This window comes from Bufo gargarizans, chromosome 3 (genome assembly GCF_014858855.1).
Source record: "Bufo gargarizans isolate SCDJY-AF-19 chromosome 3, ASM1485885v1, whole genome shotgun sequence".
In the NCBI taxonomy this organism is placed as follows: Eukaryota; Metazoa; Chordata; class Amphibia; order Anura; family Bufonidae; genus Bufo; species Bufo gargarizans.
The window spans coordinates 441784475-441799459 of NC_058082.1; the positions used below are offsets into that span (position 1 = coordinate 441784475).

Here is a 14985-nt window from a genome sequence, read left to right on the forward strand (position 1 = left end):
ATTTAGGTCTGATTTTTCTGTTTATTAACCACCCTAATTCCAACAGATTTTTTTTTTTTTTTTTTACAATTTGCAGATGAACCTTCAAATCTTGTAGGGACGGGGCTGCCAAAAAAAAAAAAAAAAAAAAAAAAAAACTTGTCCAGGTATGGAAAAATCAAGATGCCCCAAAGATGTAGAAAACTCGTCACCTTGGCCATAATATTTGAGAAGATTTTTGGGGCTGTGGATAATCCGAAGGGAAGGGCCACCCCAGAAATACTGCAATCCTGAGAAACTTCTGAAAGTATCTGTGGATGGTGACATGGTAGTATGCATCAGAGAGATCAAGGGTTACCATGTAGCAGTCGCGAGTCAAAAGATTTACTGTGGACCTGATAGTCTCCATTTTCTATAGGTTATGTTTTTGTTTCACCTCTTTAGATTTGTTAACCTGAAAGACTTGTTTAGTTTCTGGATTAGAAAGATGGGTGAATAAAATCCTGTTCCTTCCTGATCTTGAGGAACTGGCATTATCGCTTTTGCAGAAGAATATATATTTCTGATTCTAGAACCAACTGTTATTCTTTTTGAAGTAAAGGCTTGTTGTATGTGTAGTGATCTGGAGGAGGAGCAGTGAATTCCAGTTTGTAACCTTTGCTTCTAGTACTCATCACCCAAGGAGAAGTGGAATTTTTTTTTTCCCAGGCTGAGGTAAACATTTTTAATCTGCCTCCTACATGAGATCTGGCGTTATTGGGAGGGCTTTTCGGACCTTTCTGGAGTGAACAAAAAACCATCTCCCCAAACCCTCTTTTCCTTTGGTCTGGCCTGGTTCTTCTGGTTTCGAAAGGAAAAAAAACTTTTCTAGTAAAATGTTGAGTCTGAAGGAAAGCCTTTTTTCTTGTCTGATGCCTTGTCCAGAATATCATTTAATACGGGACAGAACAACTTGTCTCCCTCACACGGTATGGAGCATAAGCAACTTCTAGAGCTAGCATCTCCAGACCTTAACCTGAGCCATATTGCGCTACAGGTGGAATTAATAAGGGCAGAGAATCTGGCCGAGAGTTTTACTAGATCCGCAGAGGCGTCAAACAAAAAAATTTGAGGCCTGCTTCAGAATGGGTATAGAGGCTAGGATTTCCTCTCAGGGGGTAACCGCTGCCAAGTGTTCCTCCAATTGGGCTAGCCAGACAGAAAAATGATCTGGAAGTGCAAGTAGCACAGTATTCATGTTGAGCCTTTGTACATACAGTGGAGTTTGTCAATATGTTGCCAATTAAGTATTCCCCATTACCTGTAGCTCTTTCAGCGCTTCCCCCAGAGCCGTCAGTCCATTATCCCGGCCTAGCAATATCAGGGGGCGGAGTCAGCTGACACACTTATACACCTGAGTCACGGAGCAGCAGGAGGCATACACCCATGGGGCTTCCTGCATTTAGACCCGTGTTTGGAACGGCCGCAAATGGCCATCCTAGTTCCGGGCACATACAGTCCACATGATATCAGCGGTGGACCGCTATTTCCATCGATACTGCTCTGCAAGATTCTTGCTCCTGATGACACGTGGTGCATTGTTCCCTGTGCAGAAACGCGTCGAGCTTAGACCGTGTGAGCTTAGTTAGTGTAAGCAGTTTGAATAGTAATGAGTGTGGTGTGTGTACTGGATGGGTAAATGATACTTTTACCACCAGGTCCTATGCCAGCCCCTGATGTAGCGTGGCCTCGTCCACATACCAGCATGGACTGCAGGCTGTACAACTGACTGGCCGCTTTATAAATGTGAATTGAGGCACAGTTGATAGGTCAGACTCCTAGCCGACCATCATTAATTACAGGTCCCTTTTTTTCAGATGCTGGCAGTGAGGATTGTTTATTTATATACCCCTCACTACTATAGGCATCCTAATAGCCTGTTCATGCACAATGCTTGGTTCAAGGTGCCCTGATTTTTATCATATTATTTCATCAATTTGATTCTGCAAGAGGATATTTCCTCTTAAGGTATTTGGAATCATTTCGCTTTTCAGGATCTTTTCATTCTTTAGCCATTAGCATTATGATATTATGGTCGGGAAAAACTTTCCCCAATCCCTGAAACATTTGGTCTTGAATGGATTGAGACTTTTACGTCCTCAATCTTCATAGCGGCTCTTATAGTCTTTTATAATTTTTCGGTATCCTCTGGAAAACACAAAGGGAGGGGGGCGGTAACCTTGAATCCATTACCGCTTTTACTTCTTCCTTATATAGATTTTTAATAGACTCTAGCAAGGAAGGGGATTTCTCTGTCATTACATTATCCGTACATCTGGGACAAGCTGCCTTTTTAGTTTTTGACGTCAGAGTTTTCTTACAAATAACACATTTTTGCCCTGATTTTCCGCCAGAGGATTTTATGGTGATGGCCTCTCTGCCCTATAATGCAATAATAGTAATCGGGGCTTTAAGATAGTAATGAAGTAAAAAAAGGGCCCAGCACCAAACACCAGTGGGGGAAAAAACTTTTTCCATGAAATCAGCAAACGAAACTCCCCTCGAAGAGGTAATAGCTGCAGGCACAAGTTTAAAAGGAGGCGTAGACCTCTTACACGCGAATGCGTGCGCCCCGTGGCCGTGCTGTGGCCCGCAATGCACCAACACCCACTGTGGGGCTGCCACAGCAGATCAGGGACCCATTCACTTTAATAGGTCCGCAATCCAGCCGTTCCGCAAAGAGATAGAACAGGTTCTATCTTTTTGCAGAACGGAAGTACATGACGAAACCCCACGGAAGCACTCCGTAGTGCTTCCGTTCCGTGTTTCTGTTCTGCACCTCCAGGTTTGCAGACCCACTGAAGTGAATGGGTCCACATCCGGGATGCACATTGAACGGTGCCCGTGTATTGCGGATTTGCAATACGGCCACGGAGCGCGCACGTTCGTGTGCAATAAGCCTTACCTTGCAGTAGGATCTACAGGCATGCAGGGCATGTCAGAGGTATCCAACATTATGCAAGTGTCTCTGCACAGAAGACGCCGAACTGCTGTGCTCCATGCTTCCCATCACTCCCCCTTTCATATCCCCTCTGACGTCATGTACTGGTGGAATTGATGAACAGAGGCCTGGCAATGGAATTCTCAGACCAGAGAATTCCAGCCTGTACTGAGCTTCCGCGCGATCCCTCACTCCCCGCCGTATATTGAAGCTGGGGAGCGGGTGCCCGGGGCTGCCTTCAATGAAGGACTTACGCCGAAGGAAGCGGAGCAGAGGCCAAAGACCTCCCAAGCTCACGTCCTCGGCACTGGCCCTCCCAATGAGGAAAAAAACAAACAGGCCCTGTGACCTTGAAAACGGAACTCCTAACCCCAGCAGTAGCAGCTTCTATAGGATCCAGAGGACAGGAAACACCTGAAGCAGGTGAAGGGAGGGGCCCTTTAAACTGGAGCTTCTACGTTGTTTCCTGTCCTGTGGAGGCAGGGACACCCTCTTGAGAGTGCTGTTGTGGAGGCGCTGGGGAAAATTGTAAAATATCAGTGGAGGAATTGTGTTTTAATGCATCCCTTACCTTCCGGCTGTAATAAGAGTTGTGATGATAACCTTGTATTCCATAAGCTTATTTTTGCAAGGATATTCATATGCCTGGGTTGTATTATTCCAGTTACAACAGGGCTATGGATGCAACAAGAGAAAATCTGTGTGTAGTAAATTATACAGTAAAAGAAACAATGTTATGCTGTATTTACAAGTCTAAGCATGTGTCCAAGCATTCTACATGAGAAAAGGCTAGGTTAAAAATCCTTTGGGTACACCTGTGTTAGGCATACAGAGTTACAGAACGGGTTCATAGGATTCTAAGGATGCTGGGTTCACAACTTGTGGCAATGTGTCATGCAGACAATTACTCTACAGCAAAACAGTATACGTTTTACCGCACATTGCCAAGGTTTTGTGATGTGGTTATTACACAATGGGGGAGATTTAATCTTCTGCGCGTCGGGGGTGGTGGAGCTGCAGCAGACTTCTGTCTTCATTTGCTCTAGAAAACTGGCAAAATGAAGATACACTTCGCCAGGCCTGCTGGCCCCAACCCCATCCCTCAACGAGCCCCCTTTTCGGAAAAGTGGCATTCAAAAAGTCAAAACGAGAAAAATGCATGAGAGTCTGCTGTGCAATGATTGTGTGGGACTACTGCAAAGTGTCACCACGACCCAAATGTGCGTGAGGCTGAAGACCGCCAGAACGCTCTTGCATAAAGATCATAGCACTCAAAAGAAGATCATAAGACCATGTTCACATCTGCGTTCGGGAATTCCAGTACTCTGTTCTGGCAGAGGAGGACAATACTGGAATTGCCATGCATGCAGCATTTCTTTTTCCAGAGGAAAGCAGTCACTCTTGGTTGGAAAAAAAAAAAAAAAAGGGACAGATTACACTGCACTGCCCCGCCGCTCTCCCCGCCTACTACAGTCCCTCCTCCCTAATACATCGCAGTCTGCGATGTAAATTGCCAACATTCTCCCCATAAGACGCAGGGGCACTTCCCCCCCCACTTTTTTTTTGGGGGGGGGGGGGTACATCTTATGGGGCAAAAAATACGGTATATAGAATAAGGATCCAGTGGGCCCCGGTGTTGTCTGGCTACACCGGATACAGCAGTTTCAGTATTCTGCTTCTCTTTTTTTGTACTACAGAAAAATTTTACTTTTAATAAAGACCACTAATCCAAGAGGCAATTTGGCTTTGTATAGATGTCAAGGGGAATACATTTTCTGCTTCTCTGAATACAAAAAGTAATGAAATTATATCACACTTTTGGGGATACAGAGCACAATCAATCGGATTTTACCTCTAATTTCTCAGATGCTCTTTTGAAAATAAAGCATAAACCCAACTACAACCAATGGACAACTACTGCATTAGCATCAAAATCCAGACTTAGACTCCAACATATTTTATCAGAGACACTTTATGCAAAATATATGAAACATACCTTGATAATTTCTGGAACAAAACGAAAATCTCTGCTGCTGGCCATCATCCTGTAAATATCGTTCTTATCTATGTGTTTCATCAAGCGCTCACAGATCAGATCTGACGCGCTGTTCGATGGCGCACATGCAAGGACACGGCACTTAGGAATATTCTTTAGTACCTGTAAAGTGGGATATTATTAAAATTCTGTTACATTTGTCAGCTGACCATCACACCTATATCAACTTATTGTACTTAAGATTTGTCCCCCTTTGGTGACTATAAAGGCCTCTAATATTTTGAAATGTTTTACATGAGATCTTGGATGGTGTCTTAAAATTATAGCATTTGTGAGGAAGAGAAGGTCTGGCCTCCCAATAGGCATTCCATTTCATTCCATGCAGGTTGGTGCAAATTCTTCAAACCAGGTCTTAATGGATCTTTCTTTATGCACAGGTACACAGTTATGTTGGAAGGGGAAAGGGCCTTCTACAAACGTATCACAAAGCTTGACGGGCTGTACTAAAAAAGTTACAGGGTCTAATCCCAATCCTGAGTAACAAACACATACCGTTATAACTCAGCCACAGAATTTTTCAGTAGACTAGGGATTGCGGTTTTACTTAGAGAAAGGTAGTGCTCAAGACAAACCATACATATAAATAGTTAATTAAAATAAAGTAGATATGTTATACAAAGTACTGCTGGAAAATGAATACAGATACTCAAAACTTAGAAACGAGGAAAAAAAATAAAGTGTAAAAAATACAATCAATATAGAAAAAAAATTGAAAAAAGTAGTACAAAATATGAAACAAAAAGACATAAGTGAATGACAAAAGGTTCAGTAAAAAAAATAAAAATACATGTGTATAAATTACATAATTAAATAGGTCAACGGAAAAAAAAAATTATGCCCTAAGTAGTTAAACAATGTACTACAGTACAATATCTGTAGTACTCAAATGCGTCATGTCCAAACTACAAGTATAACTTCATCATGGTGTGAGTGCAGGCAGGCCATAACATGGAGTAATATGGATCTATTATACAGCCGGCACAATGATGTGTGAATCTGGCCTCAGCCCCACCCCCAGAGGAAAAAAAAAAAAATAATTATATATCTCTATCTCTATCTATATCTATATCTATATCTATATATATCTATATCTATATATATCTATATATATATATATATATATATATATATATATATATATATATATATATATATCTCTATATATCTATATATCTCTATATATCTCTATATATATATATATCTCTATATATCTCTATATATATATATATCTCTATATATCTCTAGAGAGATATATATATATATATATCTCTCTATATATATATATATATATATATATATATATATATATATATATATATATATATATATCTATATCTCTATATCTCTATATCTCTATATATCTATATATATATCTCTATATATCTATATATATATATATCTATATATCTATATATATCTATATATCTCTCTATATCTCTCTCTATATATCTCTCTCTATATATCTCTCTCTATATATCTCTCTCTATATATCTCTCTCTATATATATCTCTCTATATATATATATATATATATCTCTCTATATATATCTCTCTATATATATATATATCTCTCTATATATATATATATATATATATCTCTCTATATATATATATATATATCTCTCTCTATATATATATATATATTATATATCTCTCTCTATATATATATATATATATATCTCTCTCTATATATATATATATATATCTCTCTATATATATATATATATATCTCTCTCTATATATATATATATATATATCTCTCTATATATATATATATCTCTCTCTCTCTATATATATATATATATCTCTCTCTATATATATATATATCTCTCTCTATATATATATATATATCTCTCTCTATATATATATATATATATATATATATATATATATATATATATATATATATATATATATATATCTCTCTATATATATCTCTCTATATATATCTCTCTATATATATCTCTCTATATATATCTCTCTATATATATCTCTCTATATCTCTCTATATCTCTCCGGAAGAATGAGCGGCACTCCAATGGTAGAAAAAATAAATGAACCTTTATTCACCCAGGTGCAACGTTTCGGCTCTGCTCTTGAGCCTTTTTCAAGCATGAGCCGAAACGTTGCACCTGGGTGAATAAAGGTTCACTTATTTTTTCTACCATTGGAGTGCCGCTCATTCTTCCGGATTTACTAATTGGGGTAAGAAGCCTATTCCCCCAGGGACGTGCACCCTACCTTTTGCAACCATATTGAAAACACCAGTGCCGCCATTTTTTCTTGAGATATATATATATATATATATATATATATATATATATATATATATATATATATATATATATATATATATATATATATATATATATATATATATATATATATATATATATATATACATATATACATATATATATATATATATACACACAGACCAAAAGTTTGGACACACCTTCTCAAAGAGTTTTCTTTATTTTCATGACTATGAAAATTGTAGATTCACACCGAAGGCATCAAATCTATGAATTAACACATGTGGAATTATATACATAACAAAAAGTGTGAAACAACTGAAAATATGTCATATTCTGGGTTCTTCAAAGTAGCCACCTTTTGCTTTGATTACTGCTTTGCACACTCTTGGCATTCTCTTGAAGAGCTTCAAGAGGTAGTCACCTGAAATGGTTTTCACTTCACAGGTGTGCCCTGTCAGGTTTAATAAGTGGGATTTCTTGCCTTATAAATGGGGTTGGGACCATCAGTTGCGTTGTGGAGAAGTCAGGTGGATACACAGCTGATAGTCCTACTGAATAGACTGTTAGAATTTGTATTATGGCGAGAAAAAAAAAGCAGCTAAGTAAAGAAAAACGAGTGGCCATCATTACTTTAAGAAATGAAGGTCAGTCAGTCAGAAAAATTGGGAAAACTTTGAAAGTGTCCCCAAGTGCAGTCACAAAAAACATCAAGCGCTACAAAGAAACTGGCTCACATGCGGACCGCCCCAGGAAAGGAAGACCAAGAGTCACCTCTGCTGCGGAGAATAAGTTCATCTGAGTCACCAGCCTCAGAAAATTGCAGGTGTTAACAGCAGCTCAGATTAGAGACCAGATCAATGCCACACAGAGTTCTAGCAGCAGACACATCTCTAGAACAACTGTTAGGAGGAGACTGTGTGAATCAGGCCTTCATGGCAGAAAATCTGCTAGAAAACCACTGCTAAGGACAGGCAACAAGCAGAAGAGACTTGTTTGGGCTAAGGAACACAAGGAATGGACATTAGACCAGTGGAAATCTGTGCTTTGGTCTGATGAGTCCAAATTTGAGATCTTTGGTTCCAACCACTGTGTCTTTGTGCGATGCAGAAAAGGTGAACGGATGGACTCTACATGCCTGGTTCCCATCGTGAAGCATGGAGGAGGAGGTGTGATGGTGTGGGGGTGCTTTGCTGGTGACACTGTTGGGGATTTATTTAAAATTGAAGGCATACTGAACCAGCATGGCTACCACAGCATCTTGCAGCGGCATGCTATTCCATCCGGTTTGCGTTTAGTTGGACCATTATTTATTTTTCAACAGGACAATGACCCCAAACACACCTCCATGAAGGAGTGTGATTGGGTGCTACGCCAGATGACCGTCACCGAACCTGAACCCAATCGAGATGGTTTGGGGTGAGCTGGACCACAGAGTGAAGGCAAAAGGGCCAACAAGTGCTAAGCATTTCTGGTAACTCCTTCAAGACTGTTTGAAGACCATTTCAGGTGACTACCTCTTGAAGCTCATCAAGAGAATGCCAAGAGTGTGCAAAGCAGTAATCAAAGCAAAAGGTGGCTACTTTGAAGAACCTAGAATATGACATTTTCAGTTGTTTCACACTTTTTTGTTATGCATATAATTCCACATGTGTTAATTCATAGTTTTGATGCCTTCAGTGTGAATCTACAATTTTCATAGTCATTAAAATAAAGAAAACTCTTTAAATGAGAAGGTGTCCAAACTTTTGGTCTGTACTGTATATATTATAATCATGTGAAAAAGTGAGGGCACCCCATGAAAAGGCAATGACCATATATGTGGAGTATCACTGTAATCATACAGACCTGCCAAATAAAACCCATCATACATACCATCATGTATTTATAATTTATACTGAACAATCAACAGAAAAATCCAGACTTGGTTCATTTAACCTCCAAAGTCATCAAAAAGGTCACTCCCCAAAATGGATTTCTATGAAGACTACAAGCCCTCACATAGCATAGTCAACAGAAAAAAAAAAAAATTAGAAAAAATAAAAAAAGTTATGGTGGTCAGAATTTGTAGATACAAAAACACTTTTATGGCCATGTACACCTTCGGAGGCAATTTTTGTTTACGATTGCATTTTTACTAAAATCATAATTTGAATTGGCCTTTATTAAAAATATTGAGCCGTTCTGTCACAAAGGGTTAACTGTTTTTCTAACTGTGCGACTGGTATTTATATTTTCACTTTGTGCTGGTCATCTAATAAAAACCTCTCTCTAAACTACTGAGCGCTATACTTAGTGTTTAAGTGTAAAGCCAAAAGCGCAGAGATAAAAAGGAGCCCATCAGCTAGCCAAATGACGGAAAAAAGACAGAAAATCCACAGGCTGCTACTACTAAAGCATCTCAGTTCTGTATTAAATATGGAAACCATTTTTGTGTACAGACCAATTGAAAAAAAAAAAAGATTTTTAGTACAATGCAATAATAAAAAAAAATTGCCCCCAAAAAGGTGTATACAGCTTTTAAGTGTACTGATTGTGCAAAAGTAATATTTTAGTATAGCAATTTTGGTATTACTATGCATAGGAATGAAGAGGTTTTCACACAGTTTGTGGAAATGTAATCAGTGGCAGGCTTCCACAAGCCATTTGCCCACTGAACCTTCAGTGCGATCCTTAACAATCTGTTTTTAGGACACTAAATAATTTTACCAGTTCATACACACCTGCAACAAGTACTATAATGTTTAACTGGTCCAGCCTTCTGTTATAGGAAATCTAGATAATAAAAAATACAGAGCTTTGGACGATCAGACTGGAGAGAAGACGAGGCTGGCTGGCAAACTTTTGTACCCTAGATGATCACTCCTCCTGCCGAGCTGTAATGTGCAGTTAGAAACTAAATGCTCTAAAAGCCCTCTTACCTGTTTGATGGCCTCCACCAAAGTTACAGTTTTTCCAGTGCCTGGTGGACCAAATATGAGATAAGGAGCTGGTCTGGAGAATCCACTCACAATCTGCTTTACTGCCATGTACTGTTCTTCGTTATTCTCAAGATTTTGGTCATACAGTCTAGTAAAGGAAAGTAAAGCTTACATCAACAGAATGATGGCATGTTATACAGGCACCTCAACATGTGACATTTTTCTGTGTACACAATAAGTGTAATATGTGCCAAGTGCCTACCACTGTCACTCAGTGTGCCCAACGTCATGCATTTCTTTAATCGCACCAGCACAGTACATATATAGAGCAATTAATGGACTTCCCTAGTCCAGTATACTGGGAGAGCTGCTTGCTAGCAGCTTTCCACTTAGGACCATAGAGGGAAATGATGAGCTGCCCCCGCCCCCATTCCCCCGCAATGACCTCTATAAGACTTAAATGGGTTTTGTAACTTCATCCAGTGGGATTAATCATGCAGAAAAAAGTTAGTACAAGGCACTTACTAATGTATTGTTATTATCCATATCGCCTCTTTGCTGGCTAGATTAACTTTTCCATCACATTTTACACTGTTTATTTCCATGGTTATGACCACCCTGGAATCCATCAGTGATAGTAGTGCTTGCACACTCTAGGGAAAAAAAATGCCGGCCTTTCTGGTGACCGGGACTTTGGGAGCTCACATCAGCATGATCATAACCATGGTAACGAGAGGCGTTTAATGTGATGGAAAAATGAATCCAGACAGTGAAGGAGGCAATATGCACAATAACAAAACATTAGTAAGAGCCTTCTATTAACTATGTCTACATAATAAATGCTATTTGCTGAAGGGACAGAACTACTTTAATAGAATATAGGTTGTCCTGATACGAAAACCACTTGAAGTGTTGTCTAAACTGAGCCAAGAAATTACCTCAGGTTGTCTGTATTCACAATACATTGCTGGCGTGCTCCAGTTGGGAACAGACATTCTTGCAGGTTTTTCTTTTTGACCAAGTCAACTGCCCGGTGTTGAACCGTCAGCGGCATGCGGTTAAAAGTAAATGTGACATCAAACAGCATTCCTGAAATAAATTTCTGCACAAGACTTTAAAAAAAAAAAAAAATTATATAATATACATATAAAACAGACTCATTAGTAATATTCCATAAAGGAGTCATCAATATGGGTTTATTGCTTTCCTCATATTGATGACCTATCTGACTCCCAGACACTTTAGGCATTTTTCCAATATCTATGTAAATTGTCTTTTTTGCTCTCCTAGGAGGCTAGAATATGAGGGGTCAAGGATCAGGGACAGACTGACCACACTCCTATGTCCAAGCAGCCAACAGCGTGAATACAAAAACAAGACTAGTATAAAATAGCAAAAAGAAACCACACCTTCCCCCTTTTCTGAGAATGACTTCAAGAATCGCACACAAATCAGACAAACATTGTGAAACTAGTCAACATCTACCATTACCCACTCCCTCCCATCTCACCCTAATCAAATCAAAAGATAAAAGATTCCAACAATTCCATTTATGTTACGCCTCTACTATCTAATAGACTAAGGAGTCCTATGCTTGGTACTCCCAATAGGCCACCTTTTACCCTAGATCCTCATGGCGAACCGACTAACATATTACTAAGGCTAGAGAAATGTGTGAAATCTAACACGACTATTTACGTCAAGCCAATCGCCCCAGATGTAAAAAAAAAAAAAAAAAAAATTGCTCTTCAAAAGGATATTTCTTCACTAGACAGTTTATCTAATATCACCACCCACTCTGTTTCCTATTCCAGCCTGGATCCTTTTTTTTAGCGTTACCTCTCAGTTTAACGCTAGATTTTAGATCACATCTCACCCTTCACCAGAGTGCCTCTCCCTACCCACTCTTCGGATAAATTTAATCGGAGTACGGAGATTTTGAACACCTTGATTTCCACACCAGGCCCCTCTCGCATAACTCCAAAATCTGCCCAACCATTGAAAAAATAATTTTTAAAAAATTACCAATTTTTACAGTCCGATCTCAAAACAGAAAGAAAAAAAAACAACAACCCCGCCATAGAGGAACGAGGAGACAGCAAACAACTTAACTCTTTATAGACCTTAACCAATTTAATAGGAAATTGACTCTCCAACGCCACTTTAGTATAAAAAAAATTCTCTCAACCACGAGACCCCTTGCCCAGAAAGTTCACAACTAATAGATCCCATTGCCACAAATTCAGCTGTTGATCACAAATTAAAACGGATCTGCATCAGATCCCACAAACACAATTACTGCTATTAAGCCACTATTAAAGAATAAATCATCTTTCTACCCTTTTGAAAGCAGAGGACCCCATATTAAGAGCTATTATAAACCAAACCCTCAGTTAGCAAAAAAATAATTATTATCTATGATCCTGAACCCAATAACCTGAGCCCGTATGTACAAAAATCTTAGACAAAATTTTTCACCCCACCTTAGCACGATTTTATTTTCTTCCGAAAAGTCCCTAGTTAACCCTTCCGGACAACCCATAATATCCAGATATCGCTTACTAATTTATCTGAATATATTGATGGAATCCTCCAAAGATATGATGGTAATGTAGTAACGTATCTCAGATTCATCACACCATCAATATCCTGGAAAATATCAAATGGCAGGAGAACTTTGTGTGGGTGACCTTAGATGTTACATCACTTTACAGCAACATAATACACTCATTAGGCATTAGAGCAGTCAAAGAATTAATAGATGCCAATACCTCTATGCCACAAGTACAAAGGGATTTTGTCCTCAACCACTACAGGACCGCCGTCCTGGCGGCGCCCCTGTTATTCCTCCTGGACGCTCCGGCGCGTCCTCTTGCGAAACACGAGATTTCCTGTGAACGCGCGCACACAGGCGCGCGCGTTCACAGGATTGGCAGGTAAACGAGTGCATCTACAGCCTGCCAGCGGCGATCATTCGCTGGCAGGCTGTAGATGTGATTATTATTTTTTTTAACCCCTAAAAAGGTATATTAGACGCTGTTTTGATCACCCCATATAGACTCCCTGATCACCCCCCTGTCAGGCTCCATTCAGACGTCTGTATGTGTTTTGTGGACACGGATCCGCCAAACACGGGCTCCGGCAATGTGCTTTCCGCATTTTGCGGATCCGCACATTGCCAGAACTATATAGAAAATGCATTTTCTTGTCCGCAATTGCGGACAAGAATAGGACATGTTCTATAGGCTCTACAAAAAAAAACAAAGTGTTCGCCCGATCAGGCCTGATCTTGGGCGCACACTTGCGTTCAGTCCGCCTCACCTCAGTGACAATTTTATTTTTCTGATCACTGCAAAAACACCGTAAAATCACTGCGGCACTATAAAAAGATCACTTTTGAGGGGCATGGCGAGTTCATAGAAGAATTTTTTTTTGGGGCACGAGTTAGCGGAAATGTTTTTTTTTGTTAGTTTTTTCTTACAAAGTCTCATATTCCACTAACTTGTGTCAAAAAATAAAATCTCACATGAACTCACCATACCCCTCACGGAATCCAAATGCGTAAAATTTTTTAGACATTTATATTCCAGACTTCTCGCGCTTTAGGGCCCCTAAAATGCCAGGGCAGTATAAATACCCCACAAATGACCCCATTTCGGAAAGAAGACACCCCAAGGTATTCGCTGAGGGGCATAGCGAGTCCAAAAAAGATTGAATTTTTTGTCACAAGTTAGTGGAAAGGGAGACTGAGGAAAAAAATAATAATAATCCATTTTCGCTAACTTGTGTGAAAACACATTGCCCTACTTCTTCCGAGTACAGCGATACCACATGACACTTTTTTGCAGCCAAGATGCGCAAAGGGGGCCAATTTCCAATGAGTACTTTCAGGATTTCACAGGGCATTTTTACAAATTTGGATTCCAAACTACTTCTCACGCTTTAGGGCCCCTAAAATGCCAGGGCAGTATAAATACCCCACATGTGACCCCATTTTGGAAAGAAGACACCCCAAGGTATTCCGTGAGGGGTATGGTTAGTTCATGTAAAATTTTATTTTTTTTGTTACAAGTTAGTGGACTATGAGACTTTGTTCAAAAAAAATTAAATAATTTCCCCTAACTTGTGACAAAAATTAAAAACTTCCATGAACTCACTATGCCCATCAGCGAATACCTTAGGGTGTCTACTTTCCGAAATGGGGTCATTTGTGGGGTGTTTCTACTGTATGGGCATTGTAGAACCTCAGGAAACATGACAAAGTCAGAGCTGCTTCAAAATGCGGAAATTCACATTTTTGCACCATAGTTTGTAAACGCTCTAACTTTTACCCAAACCAATAAATATACACTTATTGCATTTTTTTTTTTAATCAAAGACATGTAGAACAATAAATTTAGAGAAAAATTTATATAGAAATGTAGTTTTAATTGAAAAATTTTACAACCGAAAGTGAAAAATGACTTTTTTCAAAAATTTGTCAATTTCGATTAATATAAAAAAAAAAAAAAGTCTAAATGTCAGCAGCAATGAAATACCACCAAATGAAAGCTCTATTAGTGAGAAGAAAAGGAGGTAAAATTAATTTGGGTGGTAAGTTGTATGACCGAGCAATAAACGGTGAAAGTAGTGTAGTGCAGAATTGTAAAAAGTGGTCTGGTCATAAAGGGGTTTTAAGCTAGGGGGGCTGAGCTGGTTAAAGAGGACCTTTTACTAGAATAAAAAAAAAAAAAAAAAAAAAAAAAAAAAAAAAGATCTAAACTAAGCATACAGACATGGAGAGCGGTGCCCAGGG

General features: G+C 39.0%; 1 protein-coding gene across 1 annotated transcript in view; it reads right to left on the reverse strand.

Moving 5' to 3' along the window:
* Nucleotides 1–14985, reverse strand: part of LOC122930263 (putative helicase MOV-10) — a 214711-nt gene that overhangs the window by 52959 nt on the left and 146767 nt on the right. Inside the window, exons 10-13 of the mRNA XM_044283498.1 lie at nucleotides 11129–11302; nucleotides 10191–10338; nucleotides 4956–5117; nucleotides 3531–3634 (exon numbers count right to left, since the gene is read on the reverse strand). Coding sequence (XP_044139433.1) covers nucleotides 3531–3634; nucleotides 4956–5117; nucleotides 10191–10338; nucleotides 11129–11302 — 588 coding nt within the window. The remainder of the gene's footprint in view (nucleotides 1–3530; nucleotides 3635–4955; nucleotides 5118–10190; nucleotides 10339–11128; nucleotides 11303–14985) is intronic.